At 41.4% G+C, this 22,614-nt stretch overlaps 1 protein-coding gene across 4 annotated transcripts in view; it reads left to right on the top strand.

Moving 5' to 3' along the window:
* Positions 1-198: 198 nt before the first annotated feature.
* The window catches only part of asap1b (ArfGAP with SH3 domain, ankyrin repeat and PH domain 1b), an 83,332-nt gene continuing 60,916 nt past the window's right edge, over positions 199-22,614 (top strand). For all 4 annotated transcript variants that reach the window (XM_026179898.2, XM_080306083.1, XM_080306084.1 and 1 more), the window contains exon 1: positions 199-964. In XM_026179898.2, coding sequence (XP_026035683.2) covers positions 839-964 — 126 coding nt within the window. In that variant the 5' untranslated portion in view covers positions 199-838. The remainder of the gene's footprint in view (positions 965-22,614) is intronic.

Raw genomic sequence — 22,614 nt, 5'->3', positions numbered from 1 at the left:
ATGTTATTTTTGGATGAAAAATGGATGATAAATGTTATTTTTGTCTCTTAAACACATATTTAGACGTTTTAAGCTTACCGCCTTTTATATATATATATATATATATATATATAGTCTTTTCCATTCATTAAAAATGCATTTACGTAATGTAAAAGCGTTAGCTGGTGTTTTATATTGAAATTACTGCCAGGAAGTCGCGCTTTGTCTCAGCGCAAGCTTGACAGCGCTTCTGAGCAGCTCCGAGCGCAGGAGAGAGTGGCAGTGAATGTGTCTGCGGCAGCGTTTAGCTTTTAAAAAACCCTTAAACTACGACAGAAGAAAACGGGACCAAAGTACCAGACGAACTCGGCAGACCGTGGACTATGATAAAATTTAAACCGAGCCTGGTAACGTCGCGCGGTTTTGACGACAAGCGGCTTTTTGCACATCTGTAGAGCATAATGAGGGCATCCGCTATTCTTTACGCCGCTTTTCCCTCCGTGGTTTAGTTAGACGCAGAGTGACACTATTTATAAATGTGTCGCTTTTAGACATCTTCTCGCTTTAAATACACATCGAGAGGGGGACCCAGCCTGCAAATATTTGGTAAATTCCCTCCTGCCGTGGGCCCTTGGGGAACAGTGAAGTCATTTGAGAAGTCACAGGAGAAGAAGACACGTCTTAATCATCTCGATAGTTTAACGCAGTTTTGCAGGGGGAAAAATCGGCTTAGCCTTTCCATCGGCCGTACAGTCCCCCCATCGTGCTTTCTATCTATTTTTAAATCTTACATGGTTTTGTCTTTCTGAGCATTCATCGCCAACCCTCCTGTGGGCATTTACCCCCTCACAGTTAAAGGATGCCGGATCAAATATCGGTGTCCGAGTTTCTCTCGGAGACAACAGAGGATTACAATTCCCCGACAACATCCAGCTTCACCACCCGAATGCAGAGCTGCAGGAATACAGTGAATGTGCTGGAGGAGGTAAGGCCACGGTGTGAGCCTGTTGAGGATGGATGGATAATTACAGCCACACAGACTGTAATATTATTGTTGTTGTTATTTAATAAAGAATGATACTAATGAGGCGAAATGCACCATCTCTGAACGGGGATGCATTTTTTATAGAGCCAAGGCTGCATGCAATCCACCTTAAATTCCGCTGGTAATGTTTGAAAGCTTTTAAAATCCCTTCAGACCTCCAGATGCATTAATATGCGCAGAGGAAAGGGGAAAATAATTGCACCTGTTGCCCCTAAAGTGCACCTATTTCAGCCTAAGACCTGATGCAAAATAGTGTGTTATCTCGCTTGATATGAAGAGTAAGAATAGACGGGGTGGATGGCTTTGCTGGAATATAAAGATGTGCATTCAGGCCTGCAGCTCACTGTGTTCACTATTACATAACTCAAGGCTTTAGAGCATGCTGCCAGGCTGTAGCAGAGAAAACCCTTTTCCTAGTATTCAGATCTGGATTCTGTGTTATTCCTCATTCCTTGCTGTCACACAGGCCCAGCACACTGATTTGTATCTCCAAAAAAAAAAAAAAAGCAGAAAACGTTTGCAGGGGAAACACACCCAAAGTCACACGCTGTGATGCTGTGTCACCTCTGATCATGCAGGAAGAGGTGTAATCAGGTCAGGCAGGTGAGCTGTGAAGTGTTTGCCTCCCTTCTTCCTGCCATGATTAAATGGAGCATCAAACCAGGGGAGCGAACACCTTCACCGCCGTCCATTAATGCTAAAATGTGACCTCATTTCCCGCTTTGAAGCACATTTAGCTGCAGACGTGAATGACTCCAGGCTTGCAGGAGCGTTCGGTGTGATACCAGCTTTCCATTTAGGATGAAAATGAGCCGGCTGGTGAGTGTGGAGGAGAAAGCACAGGCCCAGTCCCCTTGCTCCAATATACAAAATCACATATAAAAGCACACAATCTGTGCCATCTGTCATGTCTTCTTCTACAGCTTTATCATATCGTAACAATAGGAAATCTACCAAAACAGAGCCGGGCTCGTGTTTATTCTCAACCTGGAGCCGTCTCTCAGTCTGCTGACTGTAACAAGAAGGCTCGCATCATGAATCACCTCTCTGGCTCTGTGCCTCTGAACTGAGAGACTGCAGCAGCACAAACGAAAAACATCTGTTAGAGAGGGCCGCCATGTGCGCTGGGCTTCAGTAGCCGCTCTGGAATTTTTTTTCTTTTCTTTTGCATCGAGATCATGTGACAGAGGAAGAACCGTTAAACTGGCACCAAAGAGCGAGCGACATGCTTTTCAGTGTTTTAAACAATGGCGAGATGCGCCTGAAACATTCCTGGCAGAGAAAACGAGCCTGGCGGGTCACTCAGATTGGGATACACCCATCAGGCTGTGGCAGACACAGGGAGCAGACAGCCAGCTTAAAGCCCTGAATACTTCTAGATTCATGTCTGTTTTATTGAATTAGCAACCCTGTTTGATCCCTGCAGAGTCTTGCAGGGACTCACTTGCATCATGCACAGAAAACCGCCTTCAGCTTCACTGTGCCTGAAGAGGAGTTTGTTTAAAATGCTCTGGAGCTTTTGTCCTCAATTCAAAGCATTCAGCCCTCTTTTTCTCCAAGTCATTTCCTTGGTATGTTGACATGGTGAATTATGCAAAGGTACGGCGTGAATATTTAATATTGTAACCTGAGGGGGTGAGTTGACCCCGCAGGAGAGTTGTCACTCTCTGTGTGCTTCCGTTGAGTCATCTGGAGGTGCAAAGAAGAAGGGGGGGTTGCCGCAGCATCATATCGTCTTAATTCAACACCACATGTCAATAATTGATCAGTGCGTAGTGACACACAAGTATTCGTGACTCATGGACCTCCACCCCAGAAATTTTCTCACCCTGTGGCCGCAGCAGATCACTCGTAGATGTTTACTGTTTACATTTGGATCAGTGCAGAAATGTGGAAAACAATGGGAAGTCAGATGTTGAGATAAAGTTTTAAAAATAACCTTCCTGGCTCGCTGTCTCAGCTGCTTGAGACACAGAGGATGGGGGGGCATTGTGTGCATTTGGTGTGTGGGTGGCAGACCGGAAACAGGCTGATGTGTCTGGCTTTTATTTTGCGGTCATTGTTGGTGCAAAGCAGTTATTGCTGTGTTGTTTTTGTTGTGTGAGCAGTGTTTCCCAGAAAGCATTTGGCAGTCGAACAGTGTGGGGATGAGTTTTTTTTTCTTTCTTCTTTTTGGCTGTTTAAGTTTGATCACTCATTTCAATTTCTTATCAGCTGCAACTGCCTATTAACTTGAAATATTGTCGGGGCAAATCATTTGGCTGGAAAAACATCAGGAAATTGTGAAAAATGGCCACTGTGATGTTTTCCAGTATCCTGTTTTGTCTGACCAGCAGTGAGAAACCCCCAAAATATTGAGATTCCTTTTTTTTTTTTTTTTTTGGAAGGATGTCCTCAAATGTTTACGTGATTTACGTAGAGACAGGTTAGCAACCACTGGTTGGTATGGAAAAAAGTTTCCCCAACTGGTTGCCGAGTGGTTCCTAGGTGAATTTGTACAGTTGGCTCATAAATTTGTGGATCAGGTAACCTATGTCAAGCCTCAGTTGCGCAGAGCCCAGACACAAGCCGAGAACCACAACCAGTCACAAGGGAAAAATGTTCCCTGGCTGATTTTGATTGGTTGCTGGCAGTTGTCAGGTGATATTGCTTGCAGTACATGGTATATGGTGCTGCAACAAAAACCTCCTTGTGATATCTTTGGTCACCCATGGTCTGAAAGTGGAGATTGTTCACCTTCAAATTAAAATTTGGACCTTTTCAAAAAGGTTTCTGTTTGTGATGTGCATCACACTTTCAGTACAGCTCAGCAAAAAGTTCTTGAGTGGTTTTTTGTTGTTGTTTCTTTTCCAAAGCAAAGCTTATTTGTATTTATTAATTTTCTTATGATTGTGATTATTATTTTATTTTATTTTTTTAGGATGTCCATGATTTAAAAAAAAAAAAAAGAAGACCAATGTCAACGCTCATTCTGTGTAAATCGGGTTCAGAGTTGGGCCTTTGTAACACTCGTGCAACCTTAGATTGCCAGTCCAGTTATTTATATAGCACCAATTCACAACAGGCGTTGCCTCAAGATGCTTTATATTTCAAGGCATAGACCCTACAATATAAAAGAGAAAACCCCAGCAATCAGAATCCTCTACTAGCGAGAGTAGCTGTGGTAACTGTGAGGAGGAAGAACTCACTTTTAAAAGGAAGAAACCTTTGGCAGAACCAGTTTCAGTGAAGGGCAGCTATCTACTGGCACCAGATGGGGTAAAACTAAAACAAACCCAAGCAGAATACATAAAAGTGAAGCACAGAAAATAAAATGTTTGTTGTAACAGGTTTCCCCCGGCTTTTATCGTGACTCAGCCAATGGGAATGTAGCATGGAGACAAAGAATAGAGCTTCAAAATCCATCCCCTCAGTCAGTAGGTATCACGATGCAGTCTTTTTTTTGGTGCAGTTTAGTTTAGTAAGACTCGAGTCTCACACTGTGAATTGTAAGATTACTAAAAATCACACTCCTTAACAGGGAAAATAACTAGCAATGAAAGTGTTCATCAGTGCGGCTCAACAATCAGTGTAAACCTTGTGATAATGTGCGGATGGGTGTGTCTAAAAATTTTCTCCATACACAGCAAAAAAATGAAAGAACAAACCAAATAACTCGACTCCCTAAAAATACCACGGCACAGATTGTTCAGCAGCAGAGAGCAGCAAACCTGACATTTGCTTATATAAAAATGCGGCAGCTTATTGCTCCTGCTTTGTCATACCCTCTCTGATGTAAGTTAATATTAGCAGCGGGCACTTGCTATTCCCTTGAGGGGCCTTGTATTGTCTCTACCCCACAGATGGCACTTTGCGTCACTGGGTTTGCTCTCCTAAAACCACAGAGAGCCGCAGCAGCGATACAAGGGAAACCCTCACTGCATAGGCATTCCTTTGAGCATGCCTCTCACACCACATCACATGGGCTTGACCAGAAAAATGTTGACTTTTCACAGTCCCTCTATTCAAGCATGGCTGGGCTTGACCTAATGGGCAGGGGCCTTTTATACTTTTACTTTTATATAACAGCCTTTTCAGGCGCAGCATTTTAACCTCGAAGACACAGGTTCTGATGCTATCCAACGTTTGAAGGAAGAAAGAAATAAATGAATGGGGAGTTTTATTCCAAACCACTGCGTATGTATATTGGAATGAAAATCATTGCCTGGAGTCGTCACTCATCAGTGTGCGAGTCGCATATTGTTTTCTTTTTGCTAGAAACAGACTTAACATTCCTGCCATTCCTTTACAGCTCCTCTCTCTATTTACAGAAAGACATTTTATATGACACTTGACTCAGTTTTCGGATCTCTCAGCGATTCCCTGTGGAGTATATATATATTTTTCTTTTACCTATTGATGCAACAGAATAATATATTTTATGCTCAGCTACATGTGTGTTATGAATATCCACGATGGGTGATGGTGAGAGGTCATAAAAGGTTGCAAAACACCAGGGAAAAGGGAAGAGAAGGACAACTGAAGCTGAAAACTGTTTTTAAATTATTTATGCGTTACAAGCAGGCGCAGTCAGACTGAGTGTATTCATTTTTTATTTTCATTTTTTTGGCGCAGTGTAGGAGGCCTAGTTGTCACTATTTCTGTTCAGTAGCTCCTGCATTCACTTACTCAGACATAAATCAACGCTAATAATGACAGAGTTCGTGCAGGTCCTTGAATGGTCTCAAAAGGCAGCGAATTCATTGGCCTAAAAATAAAACCTTAGTTTTTCTGACACTGACGTTTATATTTTCAATATACAGTTAAAAAAAGAGAGAAACGGAATGCTCAGGGCAGGTGCGATATCTGAAAAAGTGAGGATCTTGCAAACTGACCTGAAACTGGGACCATGCAAAAGTGCATGAGACTCGGTGTGTTTTGTGCAGGAAGTGTTTTAAACTATGCACGATGCCATGATGGGAATGGAGGCAAATTAGAGCCTCGATGTTACAGGCTGAAACTGCCTGCATGTTCCTATAAGACAGCCTACTTTCACCAGTTTATTGGATTAATGCAGATTCTAATCTAACTAGACTTGATATGCCTTTCTTTGTTAATTTGTAAGTCATATATTTACCATGGTAATATATACTATACACACACACACTATCTACAGTGCTAAATTCTTATATTAAATATGGCTAAAGTTTCAAATGGCAAAGTCAACATAGGTACAGGTAATATGAGTGACTATCTTAACACTGTTTCGCACAGTTTTTCTATTCTTGGCTCTGTATGATGTCATAGAAAGTGGATATCCATAATTGTAGCAGCAGAAGAAAGCAGTTTTAAGGCGTTGGCGGACTTAACGGTAGATGAGCTAAAACAGCTGGTTTTGATGGTGGATAAACTAGAAGGCTGCTTAAAAAAGGCCTTGTATGCGGAAAAATAAGGATTGTTTTCAAAATTATAGAGATACTCTAGTAAATTCCTAAATAAAAAATGTTTGTTGAGATTCTCACAACCACAAGAAACAAACAGCTGGTGTCTCCAAGTGTAACTAATTAATGCTGTTTGATTTTTGTGTTGGTAATAAATTTGATGCGGCATTATTAAAACCTTAAGTATAAAATCTGACTTAAGCTGCAGGAACCTTACTAGTCACAGTCCCACAGTTTCCACCGGCACCCCGCTGGTCAACAGTACCAGCGGTCGCACTGTTAACCCGAGCCTCTGCTGATGATCCACGTATTTGATTTGGCACATATTTTATGTTGAATTTCCTTCCTGACACAGCTCTCCAAAAGTGTCTAATTTTTGGCAAATCTAAAGTAAATGTCAGGATTTAATGAATTATAAAAATCGGAGTAATAAAAAAGACCTTATTAAACAATCTCATGTTTTAAAAAAATGCCTTCAGATTGTCCAGTAGACAATGGAAAACGCAACAATACCGAATGAATGAATCATCTTTATTGTTATTATACATGAAAGTACAATTAAATTTGGTTTGGCTTTCTCTTGAGATAAAAGATATCAATTTGTATTAATTTAATTTATTTATTGTTTGGTAATTATAAATAAATGTAAACTTAACAACTTGACAAATGTTAGTGTTTTAATTAGTTAATTATTTAATTTAGCAAAATAACATATAAGACATAAGAATAACATAAAAAGAGGAATCAGTAGGCGGAGTCCCCTTGAGTCACAGCTACATTACATGAGGTAGGAAATGGATTTAGCATCTCAACCCCTCCTCGATTCACACATTGACATAGTAAAAGTCACTAAGTAAACAACAAAAGTGTACTTGGTCCCAATAAAACATCTGTGGATGTTTAAAGAACATGTTTTAAAGAACTCAACTGTGTTTGTTTGTTTGTTTTTTAATGAATCACATAATCATCACGTTGTCATTGAGTTCAGAGCAGAGCAGGAAGTAAAACATGCAGCGTTTAACGATTAAAATCCTCAAGCTGTCTGTCTGAAACGTTAACATCACCCGAGGATACAGCCCGGGTGAGACGCCGTCATGTGAGGCTTGAGCCCGTCACATGTGACATCCAGTCCAGCAGCACGGGATCAGCTGCCTCAGCAACACCACAAATAAAAGATTTATTCTCATATATTTGGTCGTTTAGCTTTAGAAAGCGAGTTGGCAGCTTCCACCCACATTCAGAAACAACCCAGTAGACTTTGATCAGCAGTTTATCTGAAAGCTCCTCTTATTTGTCTCAGTGTGCTTCAGCTTCTTTTACTTTTTTACTCAGCGTTCAATATTTCAAAAGGAGGAGACAAGTTTTTACTACTTGGCTTTACATAACAAAACGGAGTGCCGGCTGTTTAAGGCTGCTTTCTGCAACATTTACAGCCAGTGAGCACAGCAGTGTCACATTCAGTTATTACTGAAGTTATGGCTTTTTATTCATCATTTGTCCCCTGTGTCACCAAACCCAATGAATCACACGGTCTGAGAGAATGGCAGCATTTTTCATCTCTTGGCACCGTTTCTCACATGACATCTCGTTCCAGTTAAACCGCGCTATTTAAAAGTGGATGCTTCCGGGATTCTCAGTTCGCAGTAAAAGCCCTGGTATTCCTCAGCTGCATTTCCCAGAGATGAGTGTAATATAAAAGTGTTTAGAAAGATCTGTAATCTGTAAGAAGCAAACCTTGCAGGTTTTTGTGTAGAAATATTGCAGAGTTACAGTTATAAATACAGTCATATTACAGCTCTTAAAACTGTAAGCTCTGGATTTATTCTAGAGCTTTCTATTCTAGCTTTCTATTCTATTCTATGCTTTGTCTAATGCTTTGTGCTACCCAATATTCCTATGAAGCTCGTCTTCTCTTCTTTCCGAAACTGCTTTAATTTTGTTTGTAGCGCAAGAGGTCGCAGAGTTACGTTCATTTAACGAGCACTTGTATGATTTTTTAAAAAAATAAAAAATATTAAGGACTCCTCCCTAAAGTCTACTTTCTTCTGATTGGTCAATTTCTGGGTGCCTTTAGAGGGGTAGCACTAGATGCTTGCGAGCTGCCTGTATCTTATAAGGCTGCCGTGTTTGTACCAGGTGTTTTGTAATAACTGACAAGCTAATAGAAGCTTTTTCTGTGAAAGTAGAAAAATTACATGAATCGTCAAAGACATGCATGAGTAATTGATTAATTTGGGAACCTCAATTGACTGTAGGTGTGAATGTGAGCATGAATGGTTGTCTCTATCGGTGTTAGCCCTGTGACAGATTGGACGACCAGTCCAGGGTGTACGCTGGCTCTCGCTCTATGACAGCTATAACACCCTCCAGCCCTCCTGATGAGTGTGAAGCAGATGAAGGTGGATTATATACGACAGAATAAATGGGACCCTGTTTAAGCTTATTTTTGCTATTTTTGTTTGCTAACAGATGAGACCAGGACCAAATGCAGCAGTGTCAGATTATTAGCTAAATGTAGATTTTATTTGGGTAAAACTGAACTTGATGAGAGCTTTATTACTATTTTCACCAAGAGGTTTTCAAATTAGGGGTACCTTTTAACATTTGTACCAATACCTGAAAATCAGCACCCAACAGTACCTTTATTTAATACTTTACTCATTTTGAAATAATAAATTCTATTTTTTTTCTTGCAAAGTCTTTACTTCTGAGTTGAAACTTTAATGACAACGAATAGTGAGCTGTAGTGTTAGTCTATTAGTGGTTATGGTTGCATACCAAGGTTTTAGAGGTACTAGCTCACATTACATGTCTGTTTACTGTAAATAACAAGCTGATTTAAAAAACTCAAGTGCAGTCAGGGTAAAAATCCAAAGTTTAAACACCCATTTCTCTGACAACAGTTTGTCCGTCAAATGAATACTCATCAGATTTAATACCTGAAGAAAATGCCTCACTAAAAGTTTCTTCATCATCATCATCCTTGTGTTCATCTTCTTATCAGTTAATGGTGGATGTTCTAACGTTTGCTCCCTTCTGTGAGTTTTGCTTACAGACCTTTGTTTCTCTCAGATTAGATGTGTTGCCTTGGCCAGTTTTGTAGTCTGCACTTCAAACGTTGCAGAGAGTTTTGTCTGCGTCGAGTTTTGAAAAGTGTAACCACATCTGAGCTTGCTTTTGGCTCGCCACCACCATTGCCCTACATGTTTGTCATTCTTCAACATGTCGCAGTAGTGATGTGAGGTGGTCCTAAAATTCACCATAGACTGTAGGTGTGAATTAGTACTCGGTAGCACAAAAGTAATTCTGTTTGTACCCTAAAAAGTACAGCTTGGTACTTAACGGTAACCGTAATGGTGCACTCACGTCGAGTGAATGCATGCAGTTGCATTGGGAACCCATGATTATCTGGCTCTGCCAGTCTTAAGAGCTGGAATCAAGTTACAGTGATGTGTTACCAGAGCTTAGCAAGAAGTCCTACGATTTCGCTCACTTTTTCCCCTCTCCATCTAAAAGTGAGGTTGGATCATTCAGCTCCAGCTGGCCTCAAGCAGAGAGTCCCAGCTGATGGGCTTCAGTGATAAAGTGCATTTTTTTCCAAAGTTGCAATATTTGAACTCACATGGATTCTCTTATATTTCAGTTCTATTCAATGTTATTTATAAACCGCAAAATCACAATAACAGTTGTGTCAAGGTGCTTTACATTGTAATGTAGAGATCAAACAATAATACAGCGAAAACAGAGAAAATCGTAACAATCAGATGACCCTCCCCCCCCTGACAGAACCAGACTCAGGGAAGGGCGTCCATCTACCATTTAATTCGAGTTTTAAACTGGATGCCCTTCCTGATGTAACCCCAAAGAGCTTGCACTACACTATAGAGCCACTGCTTAGGTCTGCACAATCTTATGACCTATTATAACCATCCATTTTCTTAACCACCTATCCAATCAAGAGTCCCAGCTGTCTTAGAGCACTATGGACAGACCACTAGTCTGTGGCAGGGCTAAGATGGCCCATCTCCCTCACATGTACACTTATGAGCAGTTTGCACTCATCCATGTCTTTTGCATGTGAGAGGAAGCTGCAGTACATGGAGAGAACTCACACAGACATGGGGAGAACATGCAAACCCTAGAGTTACAGTGTTAGCATTTGTAGAACTGCTGTTTGTATTTTTTGAAGATGTGTAGTGTTTTAGGCTCCAGGAATTCACAGAATGGTGATGGTGAATAAAAAAAGAAAAGAAAAAAAGAGCATTTAAAGACGGGGGATGTGCCTTTAAATCTCCCTCTGTAAACCTTGAAGCCATTTTTTAATTTGTTCTGCCTCTGTCACAGCGGGAGGTGAGACTGTGTTGTGTTGCCTGTTTGTTGGCTTGTTTGCGTCTGTAGCTGAAATCTGATAATCGGTCTGTGGGCCACAGCTGTTGGCCTACCTTCCTGCCGCAGCTGCACCGCGTATATCATCAAGGGCTATTAGCTGGCAGCGGATAAGCTGTGGACCAGACTCTCCTCTGGCACTCTGATCCCCCCCCCCCCCCCCCCCCCCAGCTTTTCTCCCTGATTTAGACAAAGAAGAGTGGGTCAGTGTTCACATCTGTCTGCAGCCTTCCTCACACGGATGGATGGTGTTAAAGTTCCCCTCCATCGACAGCCATTTTAATCTCAGATGAGGAATGGCATGCGATGAAGGGAGCTAGCTAGCTGCAATACAAGTGCATGAAATGATGATTTACATGATTATTAACTTCTACGTTATTTCTATCACAACAAATCACAACAAAAGTTGCCTCAAGTCTCTTTATATTGTAAGGTAAAGATCCTAGAGTGAAACAGAAAAACCCCAACAATCAGATGATCAACTTTGAGTATTTGGCAACAGCGGGAAGGAAAAACTCCCTTTTAGCAGGAAAAAACTAGGCTAAGTGAGGGGCAGCCATCTGTTGTGAGACAGGACAAATACACAGGAATTATCTCGGGAATTATCCCAATTTAGGCTTCAGCAGTGGTTGTTTCCAATAACGTTAACTATGTTAATTCTTATTCATAATTAAGTATATTAAGGTAACGTATTTTGCTTATTTACTGTAACACATTGCTACTCTCAGACCTTGGTGGAGCCAATTGATTCAACCAACATGTGAAGCAAGAGAGTGAAACTTCCATTCCTTTACGTCAACTTTCTTCTGATTGGCTGACCCTCACAAAATGAAGGTTTAAAGAGGAGGTGGGTGGGGCTTCTGTGCCAAAGCTGTGTGCTTGGGACGACCATATTAGGGGATAGCTGCTCTTAGTGACATCACATAGACCCCAGAGTGGACTCTCAGCTAATCTTTGTATTCAATGCTAACTTAGCAAATCATACTGGATATATTACTTGCCACAGCCCTCAGTGATATATAATAAATGACGTATTCATGGTGGAACAAAGTTATCATAATCAGGACGGAGGCAGTTGGTGCCATAGATCTGTTAAACAAACCTGGTTTGTTTTAGGTGCATTTAACTTGCACTTTGTTGTTCTTTGGTTATTGGTGACACTGGTTTGCAGCAGTTGTGTCTATCTCTTGTATTTGAGTCTGACAGCTTCCATAAGCACATTAAATTGCACTGTCATATGAAAGGCATCAGTACATTGGATGCACATTGGTATCGGCTTATATCACAGTGTCTGGCAGTAGCCAATCTTAATCTGTTGTGTTACATCAACCTGTTTTTGCTAAATGTTTAAAGAATGTCTCAGTGAAAAGAGAGATGAATAAAAGCAAAAGCAACTTAACATTAACGGCTTTCTTAACTGGAGCATTCCTAATAGACAGTCTGAGCATTTGTCACAAAGCCCTGCTGTGCCTCAGTGGTGTGCGGTCACCCTCTTTGGTTTAGATTAATACAACTAGTCTTTTATTGATTTATTGAAGCCACAGGGGGAAAAATACAGTCTGACACCATCATGTAGTTATAAGCTACACTGGTACTCCGTAGTGACCCTTCGCCTTCTTTTCTCTGATTTTGGTTTGTACTTGTGTTTTAACAGTAACAAAGCTCACACAGATCCTCTTAACATCCTCCCCCTCTTCCTCCTCCTCCTCGCTCTTCGGTTTTCTTCTCCTTCAGTGATTACATCAGCTCAGTGGTAACACTGTTGTCCTCTAAGACTGGCCTGCAGAACCAGGAGACGGTGTTGTCCTGTGACGGCTGGCTGTCTTGTTGTGGCCTCGGGGATAAACAGTGCATCTCTGTCTGCGAGCTTTCATGGTGTTTGGCCCTGGACTCTCTCTCCTTTGTGTGTGTGTGTGTGAGTGTGTGTGTGTGTGTGTGTGTGTGTGTGTGTATTGCAGCTAAGCAATTGATACACACTTTCAATGTCAAATTTGAATGCTACCTTTCCCAGAACAGCCGAGTCCCCGCTGAGGTCATTCAAGCCTACCTCTTTCCCTGATGTCTTTTAATGTTATAGGAAAGTCTTACATCACTTCCTTTTCAAAACCATGACAGCAGCTGTCAGAGCTCGGGTCTGTGAGGGGAAATCGAGGTGGAAATGAGCATTGATGGGAGTTGGGGCTTTTTGTTGGACATCATGGTAGTGGGGCTTATTTTTGTCCATCTGTGCATCAAGTTGCTCAAATGTCTTTGCATCCAAATGGCCCGTGGGAGTGGATACACCTGTGGGTTTTGGAGTAGCTCACATCTCACCCATTGGAGTCCCGCAAAGTGTGAAATTCGAGACTCAACTGTATGAAAAACATTAAGGAATGCCATGAAGCGCTCTGCAGAACCTGTGCAAGAATTCAGAGGCAGGAAAAATAATGTTACTTCTAATACAGTGTGTTTTTCATCACCCTCTTTGGCTGCATGCCCTGAAGATTTACAACAGGGGTGGCTGGTTGGTAGGAAGCAGAGCTGGCAGGTTCATCGGCTGATCAATGATAAGTCAAAGATTAGAGTAGTTTATTTTAGATGTTTCTTTGGTTGACCCACGCACTGTTGATCTGTTATGAAAGAGATGGGCCTTGGACTCTTGCCTACTCTGAGAGTGATAAATGTTATAAGTGATCAACATCCTGAGTATTTAATTTTAAGATAAAACGCTGGATTTTATCTCCTTGATAATGCATTTAAAATGTGTTTGTTACTGTTGCTAAAACCTTAAGAATCTCAGCCGTCAGTAGTTTAAGCTTGCGAGCAGTCATCCCCATTCTTTATAGTAAATATTTATTAACTAGAGTATCCTGTTTTGTCTATGAAACAGTCCTCAAACAAAAATTATTTTAGTTTAGTGTCAAAGAAAACCAAGAAAAACATCAAATATTTACAAGAACCAACATTTTAGCTTTAAAAAAACAAGCTTTCGATTGCTTATCTGCCACAGTCGAGGAAGCCAGATCTTGACTTTAATACCAAAGCAACAGTTCAGACAAATGTTATTAAAGAGACGGGGATTATAATCTGCAGAGGAACTACATGCTCTACATGAAAGAGATTGTTAGTTGCTGGAGTCAGAGTGCTAAAAACAGCCTCTGCGTTGTTCCTCGGTGGTTTGTTATCGTTATCATCATCATCTCACGTCGGTTAGTTCAGGTGGAGTCAACTCACTCTGAGGTTTGTGGGCCTAAAATCATCCTCTTACAAAGGCTCGTATTAATGTGAGAGTGACGGCATCCAGGGCCTAAAGGAGATGGTCTTAACAAGATAATGTGATCAATCAGCCTTTTTTCCTTTATTATTTAATGACAAACAAAATGATGAAACCCTGTTTTTCTCGGAGGAAGATGTTTCAGGGTTTGGACTTTGGTTCACAGTGGAGTTGCCTCCAACAGCTCTGGTTTCTTCCCAAAGTCCGATGTCATGCTTGTTGGGTTAATTCACCTCCTTAAGTGCCAAATGGTGTTGGCAGCCATGATCGTCCAAGATAGGCTGTCTCTCACACAGTGCAGCAGCTCAATGGGTGTTTTCTTCCTCCACTCTCTCATTCCATCAATGATGGTTTCTCTCCTTCAGCCTTTGCTTCTCTCCCCTTCGATTTTTCCAGATGTGACATCATATTCCCATCATCCCCTCCTCATCATGTCTAATGAATCTTCCTCATCTCTCTCTCTTATTCTTGCATAGAGATCTTTTGGTGTTTGCTCTTTTAAAACTTCTTAATTAGCCTGTCTTTTCATTGATGAATCACCCTCCTGATGAACCCACATCTCTGCTGCATTGATGCTGTCCGCAGTTTTCTTGTTTATCGTCCATGCTTTGTTTCCGTACCTGAGGATAGGTGTTATGCCATCTAGGACTCTTTCTTATCTTTAAGGGCATTTTGTCGCTTGACTAAAATATTTGCAAGGTCAAAGAAGTCTTTCGTGACAAATACAAATCTTGATTTCATGCAGTGATCTTCAGTCGATCTTACTCTTCAGTCAGACGTTACATGTTGATTGATGAAGATGATCATTGTCTCAGTTTTCTCAAAGTTGTCTGTAATTAGTGATTCTAAATAGGCCAACAGACAAACTCGCATCCAAACAAACGGCCAATCTCTGTGTGTTTGTGAAAGGACTGACGACCTCCAATTTTTATAAGCAGTTGGGAAAATGGTTAACAAAGCCCCCTGTTACCAAAGATGTTTTTAAAAAAAGTAATTTTACTTCATTGGTTCAATTATTAATTATTATTAATTGCTGGCTCTCTTCCACAGCATGCATTTGTCCCGTCTTCCTCCCCTCACCCCCAACCGGTCTCAGATAGCCGCCCCTCCCTGAGCCTGGTTCTGCTGGAGGTTTCTTCCTGTTAAAAGGAAGATTTTCCTTCCCACTGTCACCGAAGCGCTTACTCATAGGGGGTCATCTGATTGTTGGGGTTTCTGTTTTCTCTGTATTATTGTTGGGTCTTTACCTTAGTGTAAAGCGCCTTGAGACAGACGGTTTTTGTGATTTGGAGCTACATAAATAAAATTGAATTGACTACTGCAGTGCAGCAGACTTGAAGCTCTTTGCTGGATTCTGCAAACCCTTCTTTGCAGACACAACGCCTTGTTGTGACTGTTGTTTGCTGTTAGCGCTAAAAACAATTGTTTGATTAGTTGTTGTTATTTTTAAGCAAAAAATGTCAACTATTTCCTTGATGCAGCTCATTTGTCTTTGAGCTATTGGTCGAACAGAAGGTATCACCCCGGACACGTATAGATTAAATGAACGGTAATTTAGCCAAGGAAATGAACTACAGATGGGTATGTGGTGAAAATAGTTGTTGATTTCAGTGTTGTTTGTTTTTATTTGGCATTTCATCAGCTGGAAGAGTTTGCTGCAGCCTTGCTTTTGCCACGGTTGAGGTTCAGTTTTGCCCTGAAGCAAACAACCTTTCTGCTCTGCTGCTGTTTGTTTTCTTTCTTTTATCAAATCCTACACAAAAAGGATGCTAGCTGCCATTTTTTAATCATCAGCTGTGAGTTTCTCCCGCTATAGTAATCTAACAGCTGCTTCACATGAATAATGACTTCCTGACTGAGAAGCACAATAAACAAATAAAAGTATGCTGCTCGTCTGATGTTAGGTAAGTGCAGTCGATTGCAGCAGCGCGTAGGTGTGATTGTGAAAACATCGCTCGAGAAACAAGCAGTGGGCTGCGTGAGAGCAAGCAGAGTGGAGGGAAGCCGCCAAATGATGTGTGAATGTGATACTGCAGCGTGCACCGCTTGAGTTTTCACCGGCCGCAAGCATGTGTGCGTGAGCCTCTGGAGATCTGCAGCAAAGAGTCCTTGCAACTCAGGAAGTTGGCTTAATCCTCCGCGTGGCCTTCGCAAATCTGCAGAAAAGCACACGGCTGAACAGCTCCTTTCTCTGAGTGTTGAGAGAGAGCGAACAGCAATACGTCATGGAGTAATATCAGGGCCTTATTATTTATGTTAGTGACCAGAATCATTAGCAGGTGGAGATTTGTGTAAGAGATACAAGCTTGTAAGCCATTAAAAAAACTGACACTGATAGTTTTGAATGCTGTTGCCCATAAACAGCATACAGCTCATGTTTATATAACCACAGACTTCCCTAAAGCAATTATTCTTTCCTTTCCCTAATATTTCTAATTCAACACAGTTTGTTTTATTTTTTAAAGGGAACATTATTCTCATGTAGTGTTGCAGCCGACAGCAGCGACTGTTGAGATTTCACTGTGGTTTTGGCTTCCTTGCGGGTCGTTCGACTGCTAATGGGACGTTGCTGCTTCTCAAATGGGAATTTGAGAGTTGGCGGCTGAAAGGCATCGCATCGATGAGCTTTGTTGCTGGAACATCTAATCGAAAGGAAGACGGAGAAGGCTCAGTGTTACAGGCTTTCACCGTGTTTAAAAGATGGGTGTAGCCACCAGAAAGGCAGTGTGGAAGTGCATTAACTGTTTACTTCTTCAAAGCCTATTTTGGAGATCTTTTGTGAACTGAGCAGTGTGTCTCATATTTCACGCCTGCTCACAAAACACAGTGACTGGGTGTGCATCAGACGTTAGTGAGGGTGGTCTCTGAATACGCAGCTACCCTTGGAAAACCCCAGAAGCTGTTGTCAAATTGTCCTCAAACCGCACCTTTATTGACAGATGCTGAGGTGTCAAAACTCATCATTAAGGGTACTGGGGAGATCTTAATAATGCCAGGGAGAGAGAGTGAGAGCCTATACAGCTCATGGTGATGAGTTTAAGGTCTCAAAAAAAGGAGGTAAACTAGGGTACAGATAAGGGTGGGCCTACTTTGTGATTGACAGGTCATTACCACATGTGTGTGCAGTGTCCCAAAGTTTTTCAGTCATGTCAGCTTGATGCTTCACAACTTCCCTTCAAGCAACAGATGGCTCCACCCATCCGTCCATATGGATGAACGTAGCTGTAGTAGCGTGACACAAAGTCCCAAGATGAGGACTTTGAGCGTCTCCATGTTAGTGTTTTGAAGCTTTTAATACTTTAATTTTTAAACACCCTGTCTTTAAAATTATATTTCAAGAACAGCTGATCCTGTCTTTGGAATCATTCTTTGGTCAATGTGCTTGTTATGCAAAACAACTTTAAAAATTGAGGAGGAGCGAAGCGGCCGTGGCGAGCGCTCTGGTCGCTGTTTGTGATTCTTGAATAAATATTTCTTGACTCAGAATGTAATTCAAGTATCGCCGGCTCAATTGATAGGCTATGAGAAGCCAGCGGAAGCTCTGACTGAGAAACACATGGACACGTTCATAGGGTAGCTATTTGTGAGTCACACAGGAGGCCCACCCTATGAGATCAGCATCGTATCCATCCATCCATCAAGAGGTGGGGTTCATCCGGGATAAGTTCCCAGTCTATTCCAGTGCTAACAGAGAGACAGACAACCACATTGAAGTGACTAAAATTTAAAACTACCAACTGAGATCATAAACCTAATCTGCGAAAGCAAGCTGAGGCCTTCGATGAAGGAATATGAAGGTTGATTTTTCTCATAGACCTCTGCACTACTTTACTTCTTTTTGCAGCTCGAGGAGTCGACCCTGCAGGCCATTAGCAGGAATGCAGGTTTACGGCACCTTTTATGGATTGGCTTCACTTTCCAACAGGGAAAAAACATTGCGATCCTTTTAGTTTTGAAGTGAAGCTGATATATGAAATATTGTTAAAACAGAACGTAGCTTGCAATGCATCAGCTTGTGTGTTTTAAAAACTGTGGGTCCGTGTGTGTGTGCAGGCCAAGCTTTGGCACTGACTGCACTGTAGCTGCTTCTTATTTAGGGATGTATAGATTTTCTCTCTAATTTGGCTGATTTGAATAAAATGATTTTGTTCCACTGATCAGATGTGGTTCCATAGGTTTCTATTAGCATATTGATTTGATGGAATCCATTGAGAAAATGTTCTCTGTTAGCTGTAGAAGAGATCTAACTTCATCCAGTTGCTGTGTCAGATACACCCAATCAGTCATGCGGTCGTCCCGATGCACCTCGTAACCAAAACCAAAACCACTGGCAGTTGATCATTCTCTTTCTTCCTTTGTGTGAGAAATAGGCCATCTGACCTCAGCTGCTTTTGGAAATGTTGCATCCTCTCATTTTTCCCATTCTTCTTGGAGCGCTGATGGGCTCTCCGGCTGCAGGCCAGAGAAAGGGATGTGCATTTGTTTCCTGCCAATGAAAACGGCTCCCCGCCCTTCCTGCTTTTTGAGTCATGCCACATAGACTCAACCAGCAGGCAGACAAAATTACTTGACAGACAAACAGACTTATCTTTTATATGACTTTATCTTTATGACTAAACAAGCAAGGCGAGATTCGTTGCTCTGATATACATTATGATGAACAGGTGCTCATTTTTTGTGTGTGTGTTTTTGTAGTGATTGGTGTGCAGTTGGGTCCAGAAGGGAAATGAAAGAGCATTTCTGTGGAAGGAAGCAGAAATAAAACTCAGAGCTGGTGTGGATAATGTTATAAAAAAAGAAATGCCACTGCAGATGTCTGAACTCTGAGGAAGTCCTTTGATAATTGTGCCCTTTTCCTGTTTTCTTCTTCTAGGAAATAATTTACATTTTAGCAGCTCTGAGAGGTTTAGTGTTCGCTCTTTGCTGGGAGGAGAGTGAAACGTGTCACAGTGGCAACACTGAGGCCCAGACAGCTGCTGACAAACAGGTTAGTCAGAGCAGCGTCCCTCAATCTCCACGGCGGAGAATATAGAGCTGCTGCTCGAGACGGCCACATCACATCTCTATGGTAACCGCATAGCTATCCTGCTGCCAATGTGATACCAAACATGGCAGAGGAGAGGAGCACGGTTCAAAAAGGGGATGAAGAAGAACAGCCAGAAAGCGCCTTTTTTGTGTTGTTGGGTATTTTTTCTGTTCCTCGGCTGTCAGCAGAGAGCAGTTGGTGTCATTAGACGGACACAGGACAGGACACTGACAAGCCTGGACGCTTCCTGCTTCCTGTCAAAGGACGGCTGCAGGGGAAGCGGCAGGGCTGCTGAGGGAGGATAAGGCCTCGGGCAGGAAGCGTGAAGCTGAGACAGCCTCCAGTCAGTCATGCCCAGTCACTTGAGCCACCAGTTCCCCCTCAAAGCTTTGACCTCCTGGGCATGACTGTGTGTTTTTTATGTGGTGTTTGGGAGCCAGGAAGTCGGTCCCATTAACCTTTTTGGTCACTTGGGTGGTCACTCTCCACCCCCACCCTTACGTTGCTAATGTAATATTTAAAGGCTGCAATTACCAAGAAGTTTCATGTGATTTTTGAAAATTTTAGATATCATACTTTCAGTAAAGGAAAAAGTCGTTGAAAATGCCCTCACAGTTTGTGTTTTGCCTTTCACTGGGTTATAAAATTTCTGTTTGCTTAAATTATATGTTGGTATGTCAGACACTGCCATTTTGTCAGATGCCGCTCTCCTTGCAGAGATGTGCACACAGTTTTCTTTGTTGTTGGAGCCTTGATGCACTTGCACAATAATGGATGCTGCAGGATAATGGTCCACTTTAAAGGGGACCTATTAGTTCCAGCTGTCTACTTTTATTCTTGAACTCTGCTTGAGTAACTTTGCGTGATTCACAGTTCAAAATGGAAGGCAGCCCTTTTTTTGGACTTCCTGCTCCTTTCAACTCGGTGTTCTTCTCACTGGCTGCCCCCTTGCAAACAAAAGGTTTGGGCAGCAGGTGGGTGGGTCGTCTGCATTCACGACCGCAGCTGTGTGTCTGAGCTGTATGATATAAAAGAGCCAAGAATGGGGGAAGAAACTGCCCGAAAGTAGGTGTAAAGCAGGCTAAACGGAGCTGAATTGCATATACAAGGTCTCTGGCCATGTTTAATATGAACCTACACCACTGTAAGGTGTGGTGGATATTGTCGAGTGACCGATAGGTTTCTTGCCCCTTTGGGAGGCACTGTGTTTCCGACTTAGTTTTGCTTTTGTTTTTGAGTAGTTTTGGTTTCACTTTCACTTGTTAATTAATTTTATGTACTAAAATGATTCCTTTTGTGTCGGTAAAATAATTGAAAAGTGTGTCTATAAATAATTGTGTGACCAAGGAGTCCATTTCAAGCATCTATATGTGTGGGTTTCAAAGAATGACCAAACTACAGGACATCGTCATCACATCTTGTATATATCAGTATAGGAGGATTTGTGCTTGTACCTTCTTGTTTTTTAGTGTGAGGCTTCAAAATTTTTGGTTGAAGAAGTAATGTCTTCAAGCAGGTTACTGAAGGTAGTCTAGGTAGTCTTTTACTCACATATGATTGATAGAGTCTATAACTGTCTAGAGTTATAACTGTCTTGAGTTATAACTATTAAAAGTGGCTAAACGATTCATGACATCACTTACCCCATTTATCTTTTATATTTACAGTTGGGGAATTTATCTGTAACTAACTAACTAACTTTATATCCACTAACTAATGGTTGGGTCGTTTTTTTGCTTAAGGAAAAATGCCTAAAGGTTACAAACCTTCAGCTCTCAAGTATGAACATTTTTACAGAGTATCAACTAAACAGTAAATCGATTGCTTACTGAGTCATGATCTTGATGATTGATATCAAATTAAATATCTTTGTTTTTTTTCTGTCCTTAGAAAGAAAACAATTGCACAATTTTTGCAAGTGAGATTGGCTCATTCTTTCTTTTTATACATAAAGCAAGTACGTGACTCTTTCATAGAGATGCTGCAGGAGTTTGAGTTTACTGGCCAACAAAGGGTTGAAACGTAAAAGACTGAAATTGTCACTGAAGTGTCTGAATTTCTTTAATTGGGCATTTTATGAACTTTTAAACTCTGTGTTGCTGCTGGTTAAAAAAAATCTCCTTTCAAGTGTTATCTCCCTTCTTCATCTCTCTTAAGTAAACTCTTGACTTATTTGACTCCATATCTCACAAACCTCCCATAAAAACGTCCCGACACTCCTGCTGGAATCTCCAGGATGGATCATCTCTTTTCTGTGCTTCATTTTCTCATTAAACACTTCATCAACATGCATCACTTTGTGTATGGGTGGAGAGATGAGCAGCTGCAGATGTTTTGGCATCGTCATACTTGAAGAACCGTTGTGTTTTTTTTTTCTTCCTCATGTTTAAACTGAACATTTAATTAAGAAAACACACTGAATAGATTATGGGTGACCCTTTAGGTGGCGGTGCCAGCTGCTCTCAACATGAGCACCACATAGGTCATCCGCCTTATCAGCCTCTGTTTAGTGTCTTCATCCTAATCAGCGCACACTGCACCATAGCCTCTGAGTAATCACAGATCTACTGACCGAATCCGAGCGACGAGGGTGGGGTTTGGCATGTTGCAGAGAGGCGATTTGAGAGGAAACGCGGCTTGTTAGCGAACGTGTCAGCTGTTACGGGGACCTAATCTGTTGTCTAATCGCTTACATGGAGTCGGCACAGTTAGAAAAAAAATGAATAATTCCCCTTTACAGCATGTATAAGACACAAAGCAATAGTTCTGCTCTAATTTTGAAAGATCTGTTTGATAACTCGAATTCAGATTCATATGTTTTCATATTGGAATAGACTAGATTCTGTTTACATTTTATTGAAATAGAGGTAAACTTTTATACAAATTAAAGGAGGAGATGTCAGCAGAAAAATGGTAAATGCACAATAATGAAAGCTGAATGTGGTGAATGTAAAGTTTTGGCTGTTAAAGAGGAGAAAAAGACACAAAGTGATTCTCTAAGAAAGGTTGATGTTGCAAACTTATAGCATTTCCGGTTAATGAAACTTCACTTGTTCTTATCTGTGGTTTGATTAAAATATTTGATACCTCTCTTATCTGAAGAGAGGTAAATGGTTATATCCTGGTCTTTTGAGTTTTTCTGCTATGCTAAACTGCTTTGCTGCTATCTGTAGACTCAGTGAACAGAAAATGGAGTAATGATGTTTGATTTTTAAACCCAGTCAAGACAAAAAACAAGTGTTTTGCTAACCTATCACACTACTCTATGTTGGTGGCTGCATGGACAAGGGGCTCCACGGTGTAGTGGTTAGCACATTCACCCAACATGTGAAAGATCAGCTGTTGGAGAGCAGGAGAGGAGATGAGCCTGACTCTTACGGATTCTTAAGCTAATACTCATTCTTTGGTTACAGCGTTTATGTCTATTTGCTTGCACAGAGCCTATGTGACCAATGCAAACGCCGGAAAAGTGCGCCGGAACAGGGATGGGCGTAACAGTGTAAAA

The sequence above is a fragment of the Astatotilapia calliptera genome, chromosome 9 (assembly GCF_964374335.1).
Source record: "Astatotilapia calliptera chromosome 9, fAstCal68.1, whole genome shotgun sequence".
Taxonomy (NCBI): Eukaryota; Metazoa; Chordata; class Actinopteri; order Cichliformes; family Cichlidae; genus Astatotilapia; species Astatotilapia calliptera.
This window is presented reverse-complemented; position numbering and strand designations above follow the sequence as displayed.